Source organism: Polypterus senegalus, chromosome 10, assembly GCF_016835505.1.
Source record: "Polypterus senegalus isolate Bchr_013 chromosome 10, ASM1683550v1, whole genome shotgun sequence".
Classification (NCBI taxonomy): Eukaryota; Metazoa; Chordata; class Cladistia; order Polypteriformes; family Polypteridae; genus Polypterus; species Polypterus senegalus.
Window position 1 is genome coordinate 177,643,940 of NC_053163.1, and position 23,001 is coordinate 177,666,940.

At 40.6% G+C, this 23,001-nt stretch overlaps 1 protein-coding gene across 1 annotated transcript in view; it reads left to right on the forward strand.

Moving 5' to 3' along the window:
- The first annotated feature begins 13,881 nt into the window (after window positions 1-13,881).
- Window positions 13,882-23,001, forward strand: part of LOC120538322 (neuronal growth regulator 1-like) — a 238,603-nt gene continuing 229,483 nt past the window's right edge. Inside the window, exon 1 of the mRNA XM_039767784.1 lies at window positions 13,882-14,161. Within this exon, the coding sequence (XP_039623718.1) occupies window positions 13,882-14,161 (280 nt within the window). The remainder of the gene's footprint in view (window positions 14,162-23,001) is intronic.

Sequence of the window (23,001 nt, forward strand, 5' to 3'; positions counted from 1 at the left end):
GAGCGTAATTAGATGGCAGTTGTCTTCTGTGCCTTTAGATATAGTCGAGTACATGAAACGGGAGATGAAGTGCCTCATTGTTGGCTGTGCGATTTATCAACTGTATGGAACCAGCCTGCCAACTAATATTAAAAATGCAATTCACTTAATCTGCCTGTGCACCATTAGTAAAAAAAAATACATCTCTTAAAACTTGAAAAATGAGAAAGAAAAAGAGTACTGTTCTATACATATGAAACACTGTCAATGGTGTTCACAGAGAAATATGTTTCTTGTATACTTTCTGTAGAAATTCTAATCTACTGCTTAGCCAGCAGAGTACATTATGAGGAAATAATAAAACATTAATTAGCACAAATGAACATGTTTAAACTGTATTATGTAAAGATTGGGAAATAGGCAATATTCAAAAGCAAAAGAAAATATAAAGGCACAATGCTTTCTATAAAAAAATAATACTTATAAAAATTATATATAATTATGTTGTATTTTCTTAAATAGGCAGGTAGATGAGGGGCACCCTCCATAACATTTGGAACAAAGACCCATTTTTCCTTGATTGACCCCTCATTTTACAATTTAAAATTACAAATCAAACAATTCAGATGTGATTTAAGAGCACATTGCAGACTTTCATTTAAGGGGATTTGCATTCATTTTGGTCACACCGTGTAGAAATGACAACACTATTTCTACATTTCTGGGCAGCATAATGTTTGGGTCATAGTAATGGCAGGTCGTATATAGATTCATGTACATTCTTTTTAACACACTATAAATATATTCTTTTTGATGGGCTAATATAATAATTTCTTGAACTTGACGGTATCTGCATGGCCTCATGTTTATTTTGGTTAAGGACCAATATTTGGTTGCTTTGCTTGCTGAATTTTGCTTGGCTCTCTTTCACAGGATTGTCTCTTACTCAAAAAAAGTGGGTTTGCTGATTAATTAGCCTTTTTTGGTCCATTACCTCCATCCATTACTAACATCGAGATCTGCCAAGCACTTTAAAGCCTTGTGTCTTCTCCTGATCTTTTGCTCTTCTTTCCAAATAATTTCAATAAGCACAGGCATTATACGTCTACTCCTATCACCAACGATATCATATCTAAACTCAGCTCACTTTCTCTGTGTCAGGCTCAGGGTGAACTGGACAAAGGACATCCATCCAAGACAGAATGATAGTTCAGAAGCTAAAAATATGACCACATGAACACTCAGTTCAAGGACATCCCTGCTGGGATTGGGCAAGATTCCTTACCTTGATGGGAGGCACAGGAAGAAAGGCAGGGTGTTCCTTGTCTTAGCCAAGAAGATGCCAGTCTGAAAGTGGGTATGCTGGCATCCTGGAAGGGTTGGACTGAGGAGCAGTACCCATCCAGGAGGCCAGTGTGAAGGAAAGACTGGGGGAGACAACCAGCCAGGGCTACATACTCCCCCAACACAGTAGGTGGCAGCATCCTTGGGTGGCATTACCACTATGGACACCCATAAGGTATACTGGAAACTGTAGTCTTATGGACCAGCCTTCCATTCCCATCTCTCATAGGGTGATGTGGGGATTTGTGGACCCTGTTTTCAGGGACTTCTGCTTGACTATGAGTTGCTTCACATGGGCTATGTCCCAGCACTGGAAGTGCTCCTAGGTCTAAGATAAAAGAAGTGGCTCAAGCTCATAAAAGAGATTCACAATTAGAAGAAGAGCTGGTCCACACTGGCCCGGGAGAAGTGGAGAAATGAACAAGAGAGAAAGAGAGAGAAGAGAGAATTTTGCTTGTGGAGAACCTGTGAAGGTATTTTCTTAAAATAAACATTTTTTGAACCTGTGACTCATGTATTTGTGGTTGTTTTAGGTTATGCTGCAATTCCACCTACTGGTCACACATTTTAGATCTACAAATTGTTAAAAGCGTGTGTTTGGACCAGGGGAGCACAGGTGGAAACCTATAGGAATGTGGTCAAGAATCGATCCAGGTTTCTGTAGATGACAAGTGCTGGTATTGCACTGGAAGACAGTTCCCTGAAGTGCTCCAGTATCACACTCCACCGTTTCTGACACACATCCCCTCTGCCTCGAAAACTGCTCTCTGTTGGTCAGGTACTCCATAATCCAGATTGTGGAAGCATCAATGAGGCAGAATGGTGTTAAATGCACTGGAAAAGTCAAAAAATATCCTCAGATGAGAGAATCCAACACACCTGTAAGTGCCTGATAGACCAGCTTCAGAGGATCCATATGTTACGAAACAAGAGGTTGTAGCTGTTTTAGGACCGACCTCTCAAAGGTCTTCATGATGTATGAAGTAAGAGAAACTTGTCTGAAGTCCTTGGGGTCACTAGAATGTCCTTTCTTCGGCATTTGGACCACACAGGATGTTTTCAAGAGCTGGGGAGCCTTCTGCAAATTCGGAGAAAGGGAGAACTGGTGCTGAGGCTGGTTGGTACATGTTTTTAGCGCCCTGGGGCAGATTATATAAAGCCCTAAAGCCTTGTTTATGCAGAGTTTTCTCAGCTTTCTCCTCAATTGATCTGCAAAGACACACAGTCCAGGGAGTGGAGGGGGACTGGAGACCACAGGTGTGATGTAATTGTAGGGGAAGCACTGGTGGAAACCTATAGGAATATGGTGAAGAATAGATCCAGGTTAAAGCAGGAGCAGTGAGGTTCCCAGCCCCTAAAACGTAGAACTACTGCAGTGCCTTGAAACAAATCACATAGCAAAGACATGATCATTTGAATCTCATATTTATAACTCCTGTATTTTTTTTTACAGCTAATGACTCATTGTTTCTATATTACGCCCATTCAGCTTTGAATGCTAATAGCCAATGTTGATCACAAAAAGCATGAATAAATACAACTGTGTGATGTTATTGCAGGAGAAACACAACTGCTTCTGTTTCTAGCAGGTTCCAAACTAAAGCACTCCCACAGGCTCATGTGATTAGTCAGAGAACGTTACTTTACAGTATTAAACACAAAAAGGGGCAATACTTTTACAGAAATGGGCGTCATTTTTTTCTGCATTGTCAGGGCAGTGTGATGTGAACTTCTTGTCAGTCATTTTCTATGCTCTTACAGTACCTTGAGGGGCTTGTAATTGCCTCTTGTGCTCGTTGTAGCAATGAGATAGCTGCTTTCAATTGCCATACCGTACAGCTATTAGACGCGGCGTAGATTTTTCAGCTACAATAATTGTCCTTCTATCCTTGGACACTTCAGTTAGTTGGTTCCCAAAGCTACAGTTTGAAATACTTCTCTTCAGGGTGCAAAGAATGAAATGAAATGTTGTTGGGATGTCTAAAGCACCCTGAGGCACGGGAGGAAGCAACTTTTATACAAATAAGGCCAAACAGACATTGCCAGAGCTAATGCATAATTTCTCTTTTATGGCAGTCGGGGACTTGTAGTGCTGTGTAGACAAGTTGCGTCCAGCCCTGCTGAGTTTCCAATGAAGTCAGATAATATTAGATCAAGCATCTTTCACAGTTTGAACATTTAACAAAGCAAATGATGTAATAATTTAAAGCATTCCGAGAACATTGAAAAATTGAAAGGTGGCAGTGTAGGTGGCAGCCATATTGCTTATTCATCTGTGGTGTTTTATCTTGTTATTAGTTTACCTGTGACATGCAACTAACAGAAAATATACCGATACAACCTCATATCTTCAGAAAGAAGAAGAAGAAATGTCAAAAACAGATCTGTAATTGTTACCTGTAACCTCTTACCTGTCTCACTGTCTGTCTTGTGTCCCACATATTCAGCCCTAGGGACATCTAATGGCTGGCTGCTCGCAGCCTGAGATTGTCTTTTAATTTCACTTCTTTATTTGGACCCGGTTTAACAGCAATAGATGACATCACTGCCCTTTGTACCCTTAAAGGACTACAGCTAGACAAGGAACAAACAATTATGCTGTCTGCAATACTGGAAATCTTTAATCAGACTGAGACACTGAGTTTACTTAAAATGATATTTATTTGAATGATAACCAAGAGCAGCAAATAATATAAGCAATACAAAAAAATTCTACGACCTGGGTGGGTTCGTACAGTCTTTATGTACTCTTCATTCTATCCCAGATGACATTTTTTGAGATGGCAGTTGCTTAGTTATTGAGTCTTCTTCTTCCTCTTCATCGTTTCTCACTTCTGTGTGGTTTCAATGTGCTTGGTCAACCTCCTCCTTACAATTTGGTCCTGCAGCTCCACACCAGTCAAGCTCTTTTGGTTTTTCTTCCCCTGTACTAACATTCCCTCTCTTGCCCACATATTAAATGTCTTCCCATGTACTCATTTCAGTGTTTAGTTTGGTTCAATTGGTGCTGTGTTGCAAGAATAGAGTGGTTCATTTTTTTACCTTTCTAACACTTTGAGAGGAACCACAGACATTTAAATAGAGTTTGATTGCTATTTGTTTAGCTGCTGGACACTTTCCAAGGAGCTCTGTCTCTAGTGAGAAGTCTTTCTTTTCAACTTTCGATCAAGGATATGTAATCAATAACAAAGGACTGTTGTTTGACTGAAGAATTAAGACAAAGTTTAATGGTAAGGTTTTTAAGACAGTGGTAGGACCACCAATGACGTATGGAAACATGGGCATTGAAGGGAGTGCAGGAGGAGAAATTAGATGTGACAGAAATGAAAATGTAGAGATGGATATGTGGAGTTACAAAAAGGACAGAATAAGAAATCAGAGGTGCAACAAAAGTGGGAGAGATAGCTAAAAAAGATACAGGAAGTGGTATGGACACTTGATGAGGAGAGACAAGAGAGTGATGGGAATGGAAGTCCAGGGGAAGAGAAAGTGAGGGAGGCCAAAGCGGAGGTGGATAGATAAAGTTAATGAAGGTCTGAAGGAAAGAGGCTTGACTGGGGAGGAGGTTCAGGTATAAAAAATAATGTGGGCTTTATTCGTATTGTAATCGAACCCCCAGTGCTAAACCTGTCCTGACACAGATCCTCGAGTTATTGACATATTGTGATTTTCACAGCCACTGATATCAAAATGTCAAATATTCTCTGTTTGCAGCTTTATTTTATATTATGAATTAGCTTAATAATATTAATGTAATTCAAATGTGATTCTTTTCTACACAATTTCAGGTTTTCAAAAAACATAGTATATTGAACTCTGATTGATTTTAAGTGGGCAAATTCACCATTGAAATAACACTTCTAGGTAGAGTATATAGATAATCATAAGAGAGAAGAGGTTGTTAGACATATTATTGTCCTGCCTACACGTACCTGCTGATCTGAGTGCCCCTATAGTTGGACAAAAAGAATCCTCATCTATCCATTTGTTCATTTTCTGAACTTACGCTGTCCATTAGAGATCCAAGAGAGTGATGCCTTACAGTATTCTGTCAAAAGTGGCCCAAAGCAGAGTGTCAGAGTGTCAATCCTGCTCCCACCGCGATTAACTCACTATACTGCTGTTACAAAACTGTGCATGTACAGTATGGTAAAAACGACTTGTAGTACTTAATTTGTATGTTTCATTTTAGCGTGTTTTCATTTTAGAATTATTTAGTCAAAGTCAAAGCGAACTTTATTGTCATCTCAACCATATACAAGTATACAGATAGACGAAATTACAAACTCAGGGTCCACAGTGTAACAACATGAAGTGCAAATAATAAACTAAAAGTAAGTTAGAAATAGAATTAAAATTAAAATACAAACAAGACAATACATTGTGCAAAGACAAGACAAAGAAGTAGCAGCAATATTGACGTGTAGTGAGCAATATAAACATTGATGCAATGTATGGTATTTGCAATCTAGATACATAAATATAATATAATATAATAATTCTTAACTTGCGGGCTCAGAGCTTATGTGGGAAATGTTCTGCAACTGAAACAGCAGGCAGGCACAAATGACCTCATTAATTTTCATGAGGTAGTTTACCAAGGGTGTCGAATTTTGGACTAGATAAAATTTTGGGATGTATGCAAAATAGACATAGACAGGAATTTTGGGAAGATAAGCATAAAACTGTTAAAAGAGTAGCATTGTGTATTAGAAAGAATATGTTTAAATAAAATGACCAGTGTGTATATGCTTGGAAGAATATTTGAAAAGGAGTTTTGGGGACCTTAAAATAAACATAACATTCAGTGAGATCATGGGAACATATCGGATGTTCCAGTTTTTTGACTAATACAGAATCTTGCATAAGGCAGTCAGCACGGCACTTTAAATTCAAAGGATTTTAAAAGAAACATTAAAAGAGTGTATGACCACAAGGAGGTGCCAGAGAGCCCAAACTACAGCCACAGCAATACAGCACTCACTGATGTGATAAAATAAAGAATATTTATTCACCAAAAGCAGTTTTTAATAATCCTCTCTCCAATAATAACTCACAATAACAAATAAATCAAAATATTTCTTTCTCTTTCTCCGTTTTGAGTGTTGCATCCTGACTCGGACTTGAATAAAGTGAGGCAGCAGACTCCTTTTTAGACAGACCCAGGAATGCTTCCGGTGCCATGCGTTGTTGTCTGGGAAGCACTTTCGGGCCAAAAATAAAGTAGGGAGGTCCTCTCCTATCAGCACCATCTGTCGGCACATGAGGACCCCAACGGGGCTGCATTTCCAGACTCCATCTCCCAAATACCCCTGCAGTTGTCCCGGCTGGATTGCCTCATGAGGACTACAGCCACCATATCGGGGACGGAACAGTTCCTGACTGTCATCTTCCACTAGTCTATCTGTTATGTCATGCCAGCCGGGCACAAAGTTATTCTTATTCCCACTGGCCAATTTGCCTGTGTCATTGTATTGGCGTCCCATCCACATAATGTAACATTCTCTGTTCTGGCCATGATGCCCGTTCTCCTCTTACGAGAGAAAGAGACTTTCTGTTGTGTTGGGAGACCACAGCTCCACTCCCAAGCATCATAACAAAGACCGCAAATCCACCTGATATGAAACTTGCTGTGTGACCCTGATTGGAATGATTCAAATTTAAAATTTACACCTTAGGTGTTTTTTTCTTCAAATAAACATATGTAATGATAGAAATAGTTTGAGTACCGCTTTGCTGAAGTTGTCCTGTTGTTTACTGACATTTAGCAATGACCGATGATTGTTAAACTGTGCCAATGTAAGTCACTTACTGTAAGGTGCAGTGATTAGCCCTTGGCTTCTGTTGATTGTGTAGTGGCTTCAAAGGTGGCCATCAGAATACAAAAATCGAACATGAGTAACGGCTTCTGATTTTTGCTAGTGTATTCTGAAGGTTAGGCCTTTCAGGAAAGCAATCTGAAGATGGGGTCGACACATCCGCGAATCTTGGCAGAGAAGTCTTGTGAGCAGATCGGTTTCCAGCCCCTTATAAGATATTAAAGTCGAGGTAGTCAGCCCCGGCCAGTGTTGAGATAATCTTGCTTTGTATTTGAGCCTATTTGTGCTGAGTGAATGTTGAATAGGTAACATTTAGTAGGACGTATGTATAAATTAACAATAACAGTTTAAGCATATCCAGTATTAACTTGTCCATCATTGGAGATGGCACTGGGGAAATTCCAAAGACCAAGAAAATGGCAAATATTATCCTGTTATATAAAAAGGGTGACTGGGCAGATCCAAGCAACTACAGGCTAGCAAACTTAACGTCCATCACAGGTAAAATAATGGAAGGAATTATTAAGGGAATGACTGAGCAGCCCATGGCAAGAACAGGAGTTTAACTGAACAGTCAGCATGGGTTCAGACGAGAGAGGGCATGTTTTACTAATATGCTGGAATTCTATGAGGAAGCAACAATAGGATATGATCAAAGGTGGAGCAGATGATATTATTTATTTTGACTTTCAGAAAGCACTTGATAAAATGCCACATGAGAGGTTGGGCCTCAAACTAAAAGAAGTGGAACTTCAGGATGATGTTTGTAGATGGGTACAGAATTGGCTCAGACACAAGAAGCAGAGGGTGACGATGTGAGGGATCTCATCAGAATTGGCCGATGTTAAGAGTGGCGTCCAGCAGGGTTCAGCGCTGGGGCTGCTGCTATTTTTAATTATACAAATGACTCCGCCCGCCTAGTAGTGAAATAGGACAAACTTTAAAAATCAATAAAAAAACAGGTATCGCTAGCTAAGCAGAGGCAAGGAACGGTCCAAAAACGTGGCCAAAGGTAGACCAATTCGAACGGAGGCTGGCGAGTGATTGATGAGGGCCCTGCCTGATTCTTCCCTCCTCACGTCACACAGTCCACTCAGCCCGGAGCCTCTGTCTCGGATTAGTGTGAATAAATCGCTCCTGTAAGCGAACTATGATACTAAACGTGATCACAGAAGTCACAAAATCAACCAGAATGTTCAAGCAAATAATAGAACAAAAACCTGATCTAAATCGGTTAAGTAGTTCTGTCGTGAAAAGACATACAAACAAACAGACGATGGATTTTATATAGAGAGAGATTTGGTTAGGAATATAAGTAACAAGCTGGTTAACTTTGCCGATGCTACCAAACTAGGGGGATTGGCTGATCATCTTGAGTCCATTGAATCATTACAGTGGGAATTGGACAGCCTACAGGCTTGGGCCGATTTCTGGCAGATGAAATTTAGTGTCAGCAAATACAATACAATACAATTTATTTCTGTATAGCCCAAAATCACATAAAAAGTGTTGCAATGGGCTTTAGCAGGCCCTGCCTCAAGACAGCCCCCCAGCCTTGACTCTCTAAGAAGACAAGGAAAAACTCCCAAAAAAACCCCATGTAGGGAAAAACTGGAAGAAACCTTGGGAAAGGCAGTTCAAAAAGAGAGACCCTTTTCCAGGTAGTTTGGGCATGCAGTGAGTGTCAAAAAGAAGGGGGTCAATACAATACAAATGTAAAGGAAGTAAAATGTTAGGTTTGAATACAGAATGGGAGGTCTGAAACTCAAAAGTCCACCTTATGAGAAGGATTTAGGAGTTCCAGTGGACTCGACACTATCAACGTCCAGACATTTTCAGAAGCCATTATGAAGACAAACAGTAAAGTTAGGTTATTTAGCACCCTGATGTGTGGAGTACAAGTCACAGGAGGTTCTGCTCAATCTTTATAACACACTGGTGAGGCCTCATCTGGAGTCCTGTGTGCAGTTTTGGTCTCCAGGCTACAAAATGGACATAGCAGCATAGGAGTAAGTCCAGAGAAGAGCGACTAGACTGACTCCAGGGCTACAGGGGATGAATTATGAGGAGAGATTAAAAGAGCTGAGCCTTTACAGTTTAAACAAAAGAAGATTAAGAGGTGACATGATTGACGTGTTTAAAATTATAAAGGGAATTAGTCCAGTGAATCGAGACTGTGACTTTAAAATGAGTTCATCAAGAACACGGGGACACAGAAACTTATTAAGGGTAAATTTCACACAAACATTAGGAAGTTTTACTTTACACAGAAAACCACAGATACATGGAATAAGTGACCAAGGAGTGTGTGTGGTCAAAACTTTCAAAATGTTATTTTAGAAGCGTTAATTGGATGGGACTGGAGAGCTTTGTTGGGTTGAAGGGTCTGTTCTCATCTAGATTGTTCTAATGTTCTAAATGGAATTAATATAAAAAGTACCTCAGAGATTAAAGTGCTTTTCGTTGATGCCATAAACTTTAATTCGGCTAATTTAGACACACACTTGGGGAAAAAAAACAATGTCATCATGGGAGAATGTGCAAACTCCATACACAAACACAGTGAAACAGATGGGAGTTGAACCCTGGTCTCCGGAGCTGGGAAGTACATATACTTTATTTTGATATTATTTCTCACATTATTTAATTACCGATATAATGTATAATTACTTATTTAAATATTTGCTCTGTATGTAGGTGGAATGAGCATTGCAAGGAACCAGAATATCTTCCAGAAATATTTTAATTATGTTATTTTGATTTTTCTTCAGCGCTTCTACCACCTACAGTGCATATACTGTTCATATTTTAAAGACCATTTTATTCCTATACAGCTCATTGGGAATAAGGCCGTTCCGGATGCTTACAGTCACTGTAGGTCAAATGAGCCATTAATTAATTACATTTGAGCTCTTCAGTAGAAATGGATGATGACGGCTTACTCATAATCACTGAAAATATTCAAGTAAAATGTCAGAGCTAAAAAAACGCATGAGAGTATCAGAGGGGCCCTTAAGCAACGGCATATGGGGTCTGTGTGATACTCTATCAGTATTTTAATTAAGCCAGTTTTTATTAATTAGGCAGTCATTATTATATAGTGACTTTCATATTCAAATTCACGCAATACAAACATCTTGTGCTCATTTCTGATCTTGTCATACGGCCGTTTCATTTCATTATTCACTTGCAAACTCAAAGCCTTATTGTAGTCTCAGGGTACAAGATACAATTGGGAAACGAGACGGGAGACCCTTTTGGCACCGCTGTCCCCTTTGACTGTGTACCAGGTGGCTTCAGAGAGTATCTCCTGATTAGTCTGCTATGAAATTTAAGACCGGCTAATACAAACACTTTTGTTTTCACTTGAGGGATGAAGTAGATCTGTGACCAATAATCCAAATAAATCAATGAACTTTGAATTCATAATAAATATGCACACTTTTTTTTTTATCACTGCAATGGCTCTACAAAACACAAAAAAATATGATTACTGAAACCTTAGTCTCTAAACTGTAGCATTTATCAAGCTCCTTTGTTCTGTAAATTGCCTCCCTAGCGGCTGATACACCGATGACTCATGTGCTAGCCAGCTTTTCCATAGTGGCGGCAAAAGAAATTCCAAGCAAGAAAGTAAGTAGCAATGAATAGAACCATATTATAATTTACCCCGCAGAGATCAGGCACGGTACATGACTTATTCCTTTTACATTTCACGAAAATGTTGCTACACAAATGAGATCATTTAAGAAATATCCATAAGGCTGCGACACATGACATATGCGCAGTGCAGCAGCATCGCATCTTGAAACCTACCTGATATGAAATACAAAGCAATGCCAGGTGACAGTCGAATCTTAGAACATAAGATTAGAAATTATTTTCCATTAAAATTTCTATCCATCCATTCAATTTCTGAATTGCAGTTAGACGGAGTGTGTAACGCACCTGGTAGGAGTCAAACCTGAATGGGATGCCGGTCTGTGACTGCAGCACTCGAACCCAAAACCATCGATAACATGTCCGAGGAGGGCAGACACAGTAAGCAAGAGGTAGTGCTTTGTGATTTTATAACGTAATGTTTTGTGATAAGGTGTAAATCATGCAGTGCCGTCAAAGAAATAGATAAACTCATAGACCAGCGTTTCTCAACCTTTAAGTATTTGCGACCCGAGTTTTCATAACAGTTTTAATTGCGCCCCCGTAATGTTTTTTTGAAATGTAGATGCATATTTCATTATACCTACTTAACTTTTATCGATATTTATCTAACTCTATGTTTATTTTTCTAGTATCAGAATGTAGTTTAAGTTAATTTGTTTTGGCTTCAACAGATGTTTTTTTCATAACGCCGCACAGGTTGAGAACCACCGTCATAGACGCTTCCGTGAGTTAAAAAGTCAATCGATGAGTAATTCAAATGATACAAAAACAGAATTAAGCCTTGCAGTCATTGGGTTTTTTCTCTCTATCTCGCTCTCAAGCCCAGTGCATCTTCTCAACTTCGTCTCTCCAGCTCAGCCAGTGGAAACTCCAGCAACAGCGTTTCCCACTTCTGGATTCTGTTCCTGGCTGCCTTCCTTGGTGTCTGCCGGACCACTCTGAACCAGCTGTCCTTCAGGTCTTCCACCATGCCCACTGCTACAGCTTTTATGGGTTCCCTGGGAGGAACACCTCGATCGTACCCCATTCCTCCACTTTACTTTCCACCCCTGGAACGCTGATCTCTTGTTCCTTTGATGGGGCTTCCAACTGCTCTGCCTCCTTTCCATCACATTGGCTTGAATTTCATGTTGATGGCATTCTCTGTCCCTTTACTTGATACCTTCGTGTTTCCTGCTCAGGTTTCTTCTTCTACCCTTTTCAAGGGATGTAGGTCTGCTGGTGTAGATTGCACTCTCTGGATCACTGATGAGGTACGCTGAGCCAAACATCCTAATTTGCAGCTTAGTATCGCTCTGCCACGCTACCACACGCACCTACAGCCCGCACAGGCCTGAGCGCATATTTATTTATTTAAAATGGTACAATCGCCATGGACCTCGCAATACCACACCATATATCAAAGGGCACACTCACTTACGCTGGTTAATTTAGAGATGGCAATGTAAGTAACATGAACAACATTAGGACATGTTAGAAAATCGTAACTGTATGACTATAGAGTGAGTGTAAATCACCAAGTTCTTTATGTATTGGTCAACTCTCACACTCTAAGCTTAACAGACACACGAAGACACAGAAACACATACACATCCCATCACTCCTCAGTACTCTGCATGGTGACTTACTAGCTTTGCCACCTCTGAATATAACCTATACACTAATTGCTAATATACTGTACCTTGGTCCCCATTGTCAAAGAATAGACAAAGAGCAACAAAAAGGTATGGGGCAGCCTCCCGTATACTTGAACCCGGCTGCAAAATGGTAAATTGATTGCACAATTGTGTACAGATTGGAGTCTTAAACAGAACTGATTTGGCTGAGGCAAAGATGGAAGTTTTAAACGAAGGCTAAAGTGGTAACGTCAGAAGTGACGTCATCGGGGCCAGGTGGAATTTCCCGTAACTGCTCTGCAGTGGAAAGAGAGAAAGGATCAACACACTATGGCACCCTCTGGTCTGGCGTGGAATTCCCTTCATTCGAGCCCTTTAGCTGCCTCCCATGCGTATGTATGTGACCCATGGTGGCTGACACGTCTACACAGTGTCCTCAGGCCCTTCTCAAAACTGTCATCTCTCTCAAGCAGGTCTGGGTCAGGGAGCTCCATCATGTCAGACGGCATTCTTCAGACTGAGACCCCCATTTTCTGGGAGCGCCCGTATTTATGTTGAACTGACTGAAGAGGTGTGGTTTATTTAAATGGGGAGGTGGCTTAGGTGCCCTCATTGGACAGCTTCTTGGAGCTATTGTGGAGAAAAGAGACGTCAATGTTAGCATTGATGACCCCTCTTGCCAGGGTGGGGTATTGCAACTTGTCTGAGCCGGGAAGTTGATCCTCAGACACCCGTGCCTGACAAAAGACATGCGCTAGGATTAATGTCGGATTAGTTAAATAGCGTATTAGACCATGTCTTTGAACTTTGGTTCTTAATAGGAGAAACTTTGATCAGTTTGTGTGCAAGATATATATTTGTTTTATTAACAAAATGGGTCTGATCAGTTTTAAAGTCAGCCCCTGACACCACCAAGCAAGAACAGCACAAAAAGGCATGCATAATCTCCAGGTTTAAGAAATAAAAATTCAAAAGCAACATTTCATGTTCAAAACTGCATAAACAAATTCCCCAAGATTGGATCAAAAATATCTGCCCTCATGTAAATCTGTAAGGTACGGAGACATTTTTCAAAAGATACTGCTAAAGGATGTGGATTCCCGTGCACACAGCCCCTGCTTTATGATGTCAGAGGCTAACTTTGAAGCTGATTGGTCGAAAGTGGATGACTATCCTGGAATAAAACATTGAATGTTGCTCCAAGAACAACAGAAATCCAAAGCTATCAGATCGCGGATGGATTAAGCAGATTTGGGAAACAGATGGATGTAATACACATTGTGGTGGAAAGTTGTCAAAGTGGGCATTGAGTCCTATCAATTTTACTATGTGTGAAAACAAAAAATGGTAAATATTCATAAATTTGTCAGTCAAAATGTTTCCTATTTTAAATAAAGACTTCCAGTGTAAATGAGCCAATCGAAAAGCATATGTAAAAGCTGTTCTGCAAAAGCTGGTAAATGCCTTTAATTCTAACGAGCGCCCCCTTTCTACTTTTCAGATGCTACCTTGCAGATGTAACTTCAAAAGGAGCCTGGCTGAACAGATCCAGTATCATTTTTGCCGGCGAGGACAAGTGGTCGGTGGACCCTCGTGTGTCAATTGTTTCGAGTATTGGAAGTAAACGGGAGTACAGCTTACAAATACAGAATGTGGACATCACTGATGATGGTCAGTACACGTGTTCTGTCCAAACTCAGCACAACCCGAGGACTGTGCAAATCTACTTAACAGTGCAAGGTACGTAACTCTTCAACATATGCATTCTCCACTTGTACGAGGATCCAAACATTATGTAAGCAAAGACAACAAACAAACCACAAAACAAAGCTGATAAGAGGTTAATGCTGCAGAAATCCTGGGGAAAAGTAAAGAGCAAAATTAGAAGTATGATGAAAGCATGGGGTAAAATACACGGCAAACAAAAACACGATCTTAACAAGTGCCGTCAACATTTCATTCTGTGTGTTTTTGTATTTTTTTTTCCTTAATGATATTTTTTAAAATGGATTTCCTACCCAAAGCTTGATTGTCAGATGTTTAATGGCTCAGTTCTAGTGTTGGATACCTGATTTAAGACGCCATCCCTGGTGTAATTGTCATTAGTTGTTGATGCAAAGTGCAATCAAATGCAATCAAGTCTACAGTCAAATTCATCTTTGGCTGTAGATTTCAGTTTTTAAAGGCTGACATTTTTATATAATGTCTACCCGATCCTGAATGAATGAGGTTATATCTGTTACAAGGTGTGGTGGACGGCTGTGGCACTTAACCGGCTGGGATGCCTGTGAACTGGAAGGACCTGAGGGAGAGAATATATATATTACAGTACCTCCTTTGGGCCACTAGATGGGAGTCTCCCTGGGTTGTGGCAGCATCATGGTTTCCCACAGTGCTTCATGGGAAATGGAGTTCTGTGACACAGCCCTGTGCCGTGAGTGCTGCCAGTGGGTGCTGTAGTGACTGGGGAACCCTGCTTAGTGCCGCTCCAGCCTTATCCAGGCCAAGCCTTCGGGACATCAGAAGTACTTCTGGGAATCACTGCCTTCATTCTGGGAATCTGAGTCAGGAGGGAGAGGATGATGCTTGCCAGATGAAGAGTGGAGGTGGAAGGACTGAGAGGCACAGAGAGGAAAAGAAGAGAAAGCCATTGCGGTGGGCTGTTCATTTTGTACTGTGCTTTGCTAGTGGAAAACACTTTGGGAAGAGTGAACAAGCTTCCTCCTGTCAGATTTCTTGCTTAAAGAGTTTCCACTAGGGGGCATTAAATGCCTGTGGGGCAACTGCAACAGAAGGCAAAAGAGGATGTGTGAATTGCAGCACAAGAACCCCAATTGAGTGGATAAAATGTAACGTTTCATTCTGTCTAGTGGTAAACACAAATGGTATCATGGACTGGCACTAAAGATTTCGATAAGAACATATCTATACGTTGTCACTAGGGAATACGTTGTCTGGTAATCGGGAGCCCGGGATTCCCTGACATTTTTCATTCCCACATTCCGGGGAATGTAACTGCTATAATTCCCGGGTGAACGGGAACGGCCAAGCTCGCATATAAAGCGTGTAAAAGTGTAAAAATTGATCAAGAAATAACAGAGTTATAGCTGAAAATAATTAAGTGGCATGGCTTTTTGGCCCACAGTGTAGTGTGTTGCCGATTAATTCAGTCAACAACAGACCAGCAGCAGTCGTCAGTCTCCTGGCTCCCACTAAGACTGAGCACAGTGGACTGGGAGGAGTCTGCACTCTGCAGCTCACAAATGCCGGGACGGGGAAGACTTCATGGACGTCTGTGGCACATGCTGTTGACAGTACAGGCTGGTGTCAAGTTTCCAACTGGGGCAGAGCTCGGGTCCAGTCGGCAGTTGGAACATCAGTTGTTCGTGTTGAAAGCCTCGTATGAATGGCCGAGTTTGTCAAATTTAAAAATGACAGAGTTTGGCAGCATTTTTTGTGCGACTGTGCAGCCTACTTCAGTGGAGGCAGAGCAAGCTTTCTTAGCGGCTGGCATACTCTGCACGAAGGTGCGCTCTCGCCTGGACGACCGTATGCTGGACATGTTGTGCTTTCAACGCTGTTTATTTTTGGATTTTTTTTTCTCCCTAAATAATAAAAACCATCATTTAAAAACTGCATTTTGTGTTTACTTGTGTTATATTTGACTAATGGTTAAATGTGTTTGATGATCAGAAACATTTTGTGTGACAAACATGCAAAAGAATAAGAATTCAGGAAGAGGGCAAATAGTTTTTCACACCACTGTATTATATAAGCAGAATAATAGCTGTTTATTTTTGGGAGCATGATTTTGGTGCAACGTTGCCAAAACCCTCTAGCACATAAGGGGTTAAAGTGGTGCCTAACGATTTCCTCTTTGTTTGATGATGTTCATCAATAATGGCTAAAATGAACAGATCACAAGCTGTCAATGGAAGGTAAAGAGAACCGACAGCCCCGCATCAGAGCTGTGTTTGCTGCCAGCAGTTACTCAAGTCCTACTGATAAAGTAAAGCAGCATATCTTGAATTTCCAGCTCCCGTTATTCCTTCATGTACTTTAAAGAGATGCATATTTAGTCTGCACTGTTCAGCTATTAAGAAAACAACCGAAGCGTTAAAATCTGATTTCTGATGTTTTCTCACAAGGTAAATGAAAGCCATCTCTGTTTAACAAAAGTAGACATTGCCTGCCCGAGTCTGTAAAGTGACTTTTTTGACACAATGAAAAATGGAATGCAGAGAAGCTGAGATTTTATGGTGCTACTTTCAATAAAAATGCTCTCACTAAATATTAAAAGAAATCTTACTTTTCTGCTGTGGTTTTGGAATTTGGATGAGAGTGAAGTTAACCTTTTTAACATTTTAAAAGTACAGGTTCTTAATGGGTTGTGTGTTTTTTTGTAGAACTATTGGTTGACAAAGCACCATTTTATTGTCATTAAGAGTTCTTTACATGTGAAGACAGTTGTTTCTGCTTTGAAAAACTCTTCAATACGTCGAAAAAATGTATGGTAAGCTACCTAGCAGGACACTAACAGATTAAGAAAACCTATGTTATTGTCGCCGTAGAGTCCTTTGAAAATCAGCAGCCATTGCTATTTCACAGATCTGTTGCCGTCTATTTGTGGTTATTTACTGTAGGGAGCCCGTTACAGATCCAAATAAATAAACGGATCTATCTGGAACGTTCATGTGGATGGGTCTTTTTGGGAACCAAAAATGGCTCCCCTATGGCACTGCTCTGAAGAACCACCCTGGCACCTTTATTTTTAAGAGCGGGGAACATGAAGGGGGGGACCTGGAACACAAACCATGGTCTTCTCAGCCCGAGGCAGCAGTGCCATCCTGCCCCACACAAAATGTTACAATCTGAAATTTATAAACAAGATAATATTTGGGAAGAAGCAAAGAATAACCTGCTCGCTAACAATAAAAAATATATTGAATGAAAATAGACAAGGGGCGGCACAGTGGTGCAGTGGTAGCACTGCTGTTAGGAGTAAGGAGACCTGGGTTCGGTTCCAGGGTCCTCCCTGTGTGGAGTTTGCATGTTCTCCCTCTGTCTGCCTGGGTTTCCTCCCACACTCCAAAGACATGCCGGTTAGGTGGATTGGCGATTCTAAATTGTCTCTAGTGTGTGCTTGGTGTGTGGGCTGGTGCCTTGCCCGGGGTTTGTTTCCTGCCTTGCTGCCTGTGTTGGCTGGGATTGGCTCCAGTGACCCTGTAGTTAGGATATGGCGGGTTAGATAATGAATGGATGGATGGAAAATAGACAATTCTGCACTTGTTAAAATCCCAGAATCACAACGTTTGCTGGCATTTCGAGGGGAAGCGTGAAATGGGACAACTGGCTGGAGGGAGCCTAAGAGTGTGAAGGTTAGGAGTCCTCTAATCAGGGAGTGGGTTGCTAAAAAACAAAGTTGTGACTGCTTTCCATCGATTAGGAGCTATTCAAGTGGATGGCGGTGCTCCAGGAGTGTCACAGACACCCGTATTGTTGCTTTCTTTTTTGAGTAAAGCCTAAAGCTTTTAATGAAATCTAGAGTTCTTCGACTCTCCTCATACCCCAGAGCCTATTTATGTCTGGAGAATCTCTGTGTTTTCACAATAGTTCAGCAAAAGCAGTCGCTGAAGAAACACTGGGCTCAACAAAGGGATTCCAGCTGCACAGTAATGATGAAAATAACTGATTTAAGTTTAACAAAGGGACTCATGGGATTAGTGTCTATCCAGGTCTCTATTAACTGCAATGAAACCAAACCAAAAGGGGAAAACAAGTGCTGGAATAACTGCCGAGCACATTGTCATTGGAGGATTCTTTTTCACATTCGTAGAGTTAAAATAAAGTATTGCCTTTAATATACCAAAGCTTTAGTAAGCGTAACTTGGGAAATTCTCATATACTGTTAAACCCATATCTGGCTTAACTACCATAAATATAAAAATGGCGTTTTCCATGAGAACATATCATGGCTTAAGGCAGCATTTCTCATCTTTTACGTATTTGCGACCCGAGTTTTCATAACAGTTTTAATTGTGCCCCCCTGTTTTTTTGAAAGGAGCCCACTAATACCAATCTGTTCTTTTTTAATTAATGATATATCATAGATGCATATTTTATTATACCTACTTAACTTTTATCGACATTTATCCATCCATCCATTGTCTAACCCGCTGAATCCGAATAGGGACATTTATCTAACTCTATATTTATTTTTCTAGTATCAGAATGTAGTTTAAGTTAATTTGTTTTGGTTTCAATAGATGTATTTTTCATATATTCAATTCTTGTTTTCTTTTTTTGACATCTTCGTGCCCCCCCTAGGGGGCCCGTCCTACAGTTTGAGAACCACTGGGTTAAGGTGAGGAATTCTGCTTATCCTTGCCCCATTTCTGATCATCTTCAGATATAAAGGGCGAATAAAGTGTGCGTTCATAGCTTTGAACAAAACAAAATTTTAACTGTGATGTTTTTATTTGTGCATGGAGTAATTCTTGAGGCACCGCCAGTAAAATATATATTCATCCATTTTTAAAAACCAACCACTCTATAGCTTGACCTCCATAGCTTATCCATTTAATTATCCAAAGTATAGAGGCGAGTGATCGAGAAGCAGTGGCGAACTTAGGACCTTTAAGAGAGCGGTGCTGGAGCTTTAACAGATTTAGTTATCTGTTTTCAGCGGTGGGCTGGCGCCCTGCCTGGGGATTGTTCTTGCCTTGTGCCCTGTGCTGGCTGGGATTGGCTCCAGCAGATCCCTGTGACCCTATGTTAGGATACAGTGGGTTGGAAAATGACTGACTGACTGAGTTACAGTTGTGCTTGAAGTTTGTGAACCCTTTCGAATTTTCTATATTTCTGCATAAATATGACCTAAAATATCACCAGATTTTCACTCAAGTCCTAAAAGTAGATAAAGAGAAACCAGTTAAACAAATGAGACAAAAAATATTATATTTGGTCATTTATTTATTAAGGTAAATGATCAAATATTATATATTTGTGAGTGGCAAAAGTATGTGAACCTTTGCTTTCAGTATCTGGTGTGTCCCCCCTTTGCACCAATAACTGTAACTAAACGTTTCCAGTAACTTCTGATCATTCCTGCACACCGGCTTGGAGGAATTTTCGCCCATTCCTCCGTACAGAACAGCTTCAACTCTGGGATGTTGGTGGGTTTCCTCACATGAACTGCTCGCTTCAGGTCCTTCCACAACATTTCGATTGGATTAAGGTCAGGACTTTGACTCGGACATTCCAAAACATTAACTTTATTCTTCTTTAACCATTCTTTGGCAAAACGACTTGTGTGCTTAAGGTCGTTGTCTTGCTGCATGACCCACCTTCTCTTGAGATTCAGTTCATGGACAGATGTCCTGACATTTTCCTTTACCATTCTCCGATATAATTCAGAATTCATTGTTCCTTCAATGAAGGCAAGCTGTCCTGGCTCAGATGCTGCAAAACAGGCCCAAACCAGGATACTACCACCACCATGTTTCACAGATGGGATAAGGTTCTTATGCTGGAATGCAGTGTTTTCCTTTCTCCAAACATGACGCTTTTCATTTAAACCAAGAAGTTCTATTTTGGTCTCATCCGTCCACAAAACATGCTTCCAATAGCCTTCTGGTTTGTCCACGTCATCTTTAGCAAACTGCAGAGGAGCAGGAATGTTTTTTTTTTTTTGGAGAGCAGTGGCTTTCTCCTTGCAACCCTGCCTTGCACACCATTGTTGTTCAGTGTTTTCCTGATGATGGACTCATGAACATGAACATTAGCCAATGTGAGAGAGGCCTTCAGTTGCTTAGAAGTTACCCTGGGGTCCTTTGTGACCTCGCCGACTATTACACGCCTTGCTCTTGGAGTGATCTTTGTTAGTCGACCACTCCTGGGGAGGGTAACAATGGTCATGAATTTCCTCCATTTGTACACAATCTGTATGACTTTGGATTGGAGGAGTCCAAACTCTTTAGAGATGGTTTTGGAACCTTTTCCAGCCTGATGAGCATCAACAGCTCTTTTTGTGAGGTCCTCAGACATCTCCTTTGTTCGTGCCATGATACACTTCCACAAACATGTGTTCTTTAAATAACACAGGGTGCCCACTCACACTTGATTGTCATCCCATTGATTGAAAACACCGGACTCGAATTTCACCTTCAAACTAACTGATCATCCTAGAGGTTCACATACTTTTGCCACTCACAAATATGTAATATTCGATCATTTTCCTTAAGAAATTAATGACCAAGTATAATATTTTTGTCTCATTTGTTTAACTGGATTCTCTTTATCTACTTTTAGGACTTGAGTGAAAATATGATGATGTTTTAGGTCATATTTATACAGAAATATAGAAAATTCTAAAGGGTTCACAAATTTTCAAGCACAACTGTATCTGTCATCAGTTCTGTCCCTAACCTTGCATGTCAACCAGGGGACACACCAGCTTCCCAAACCCGACACAGACAGACACTAGGCACAAGTCCAACAACACTCACAGCTTTATTTTAATGTGGGAAACGCTTCCTCTTCATTTCCCACCAAGGCACCGTACAATAAAGTACCAAGCACAAATAAAGCAGCACACAGCACTTTGCCTTCTTTTCTTTTTCTTCTTCCTCCCAACTCTAGCTTCTCATTTTTAATCTTAGTTTTGGTTTATAATTTGTGAAATGTCTCACACTTACTGTTTAATTGATTTGAGAAGCGTATCTCAGTATTATACTAAAATGTATTAATTAAACAATTTGTTGCGTAACAGAGAAACAGAGTAGGCCAGCGGCTCATTATACTTCTGAAGTAGGCAGTAAGCGTATGTACACTTTTAAGAACTGATATCCTTGTGGTTTTAACAATTTCGTCAAGACCAGCTGTCAGAAATTCATCAATGATCTGACTCAGCAGAGCCTGCTTGATTTCTAAAAAAAGTCATATACTTTATTCTGTTGTGCCTCGAGTATTAACTGCCAATTATAGGCCTGAATTGCTCTTGGGCCAAGCCTTTACTAATGAGGTCATCTTATCTGCTTATCTGCACACATACATCTTTTGGAGACCCCCCGATAAAATGCATGAGAACCTGTAGAGAACATGCAACCAGTATTAACTTAAGCAAGTGAAAATCTGATCAAGAATAGGCCTTAACTTTCCTTCTCACTCTCTGTGCAGTAGTGCTAATTGTCTGGCTTTTTCCATGTAAAGTAGACAGAAGTTTCAAGGTAAGGTAATCATACTCATTAATCATGGTGACCGAGAATGGTGACATGTTTCTGTTGTGATGCGGCAACACAAACACAACAAAAGGGTGGGAATCCTCCAAAAATAACTCAACAAAGCAAGCCTTGAAATATACTAGCCTGCCCAGAAAAGGCTCGCCACAAAGCAGACAAACTCCAAATGCTACACTCAGGCTGCGGCCTACACACGACTAAAAATGGACAACTGGCTGTAAAAGTTCAAAATGCACAAAAGTATGTTGTGAGAGTGAGGTACAGTTAAAACCTTTGGCTTGATGTGACAAGTCTACATGGAAACCTCTGCGAACACAATGAAAAGTAAACAGTTCAATAGCGTAAAGCCAACCAGAATGCGCCTAAATTGGCAATCCAAGGTAAACACATTCCAATACACAATTCAAGGGCAGACGTTCAATAAATGGAACAAAACAATTCAGAAATCAGAAAAGAAATCAACGACCTTTGTTACACCTGCGGGTCCAAGGATCTCCTCGCTGGTTCACTCAAGATGTGTGACAATCCGCCAAGGCAAGTGGGGTTGCTGTTGCTAATTGTGTCTTCTCTCTTTCTTCCTTCAGCTCCGAGAAACTGCCCAATGAGGGCTCCTATCCCCTCTCCTTCCGATCCTCACGAGTTTAAAAGTTTGAGTGCCTGGAACAAGCTGTATTTTGAGACAGAGACCTGACCAGTCTAGTGCTCCTCATTAACAACAACAACAACATTTATTTATATAGCACATTTTCATACAAACAGTAGCTCAAAGTGCTTTACATATTAAAGAATAGAAAAATGAAAGACACAATTATAAAACAAAATAAATCAACATTAATTAAAATTCAATAAGAGTAAGGTTCAATGGCCAGGGGGGACAGAAAAAACAAAAAAAACTCCAGACGGCTGGAGAAAAAATAAAATCTGTAGGGATTCCAGACCATGAGACCACCCAGTCCCCTCTGGGCATTCTGCCTGACATAAATGAAACAGTCCTCTTTGGATTTAGGGTTCTCACGGAAGGGCTTGATGATGATGGTCACGTAGACTTCTGCCTTTTAATCCATCCATCATTGTTGGAGCATCATGATGCTTTGAGTAGGTGGTGGTGGTGCAGGCGCAGAAACCGGAAAAAGAAACAGAAAAGAGAGTAGGGGTCAGTACGGATTTTAGAGCCACCATGAATAGTTATTATGATGAATTGAACATACAGAGTATCAGGATTAAGTTAGATTGAAGTTATACAAAGGCCATGTTAAAGTAATGTGTTTTCAGCAGTGTTTTAAAGTGCTCTACTGTATCAGCCAGGCGAATTCCTATTGGCAGGCTATTCCAGATTTTAAG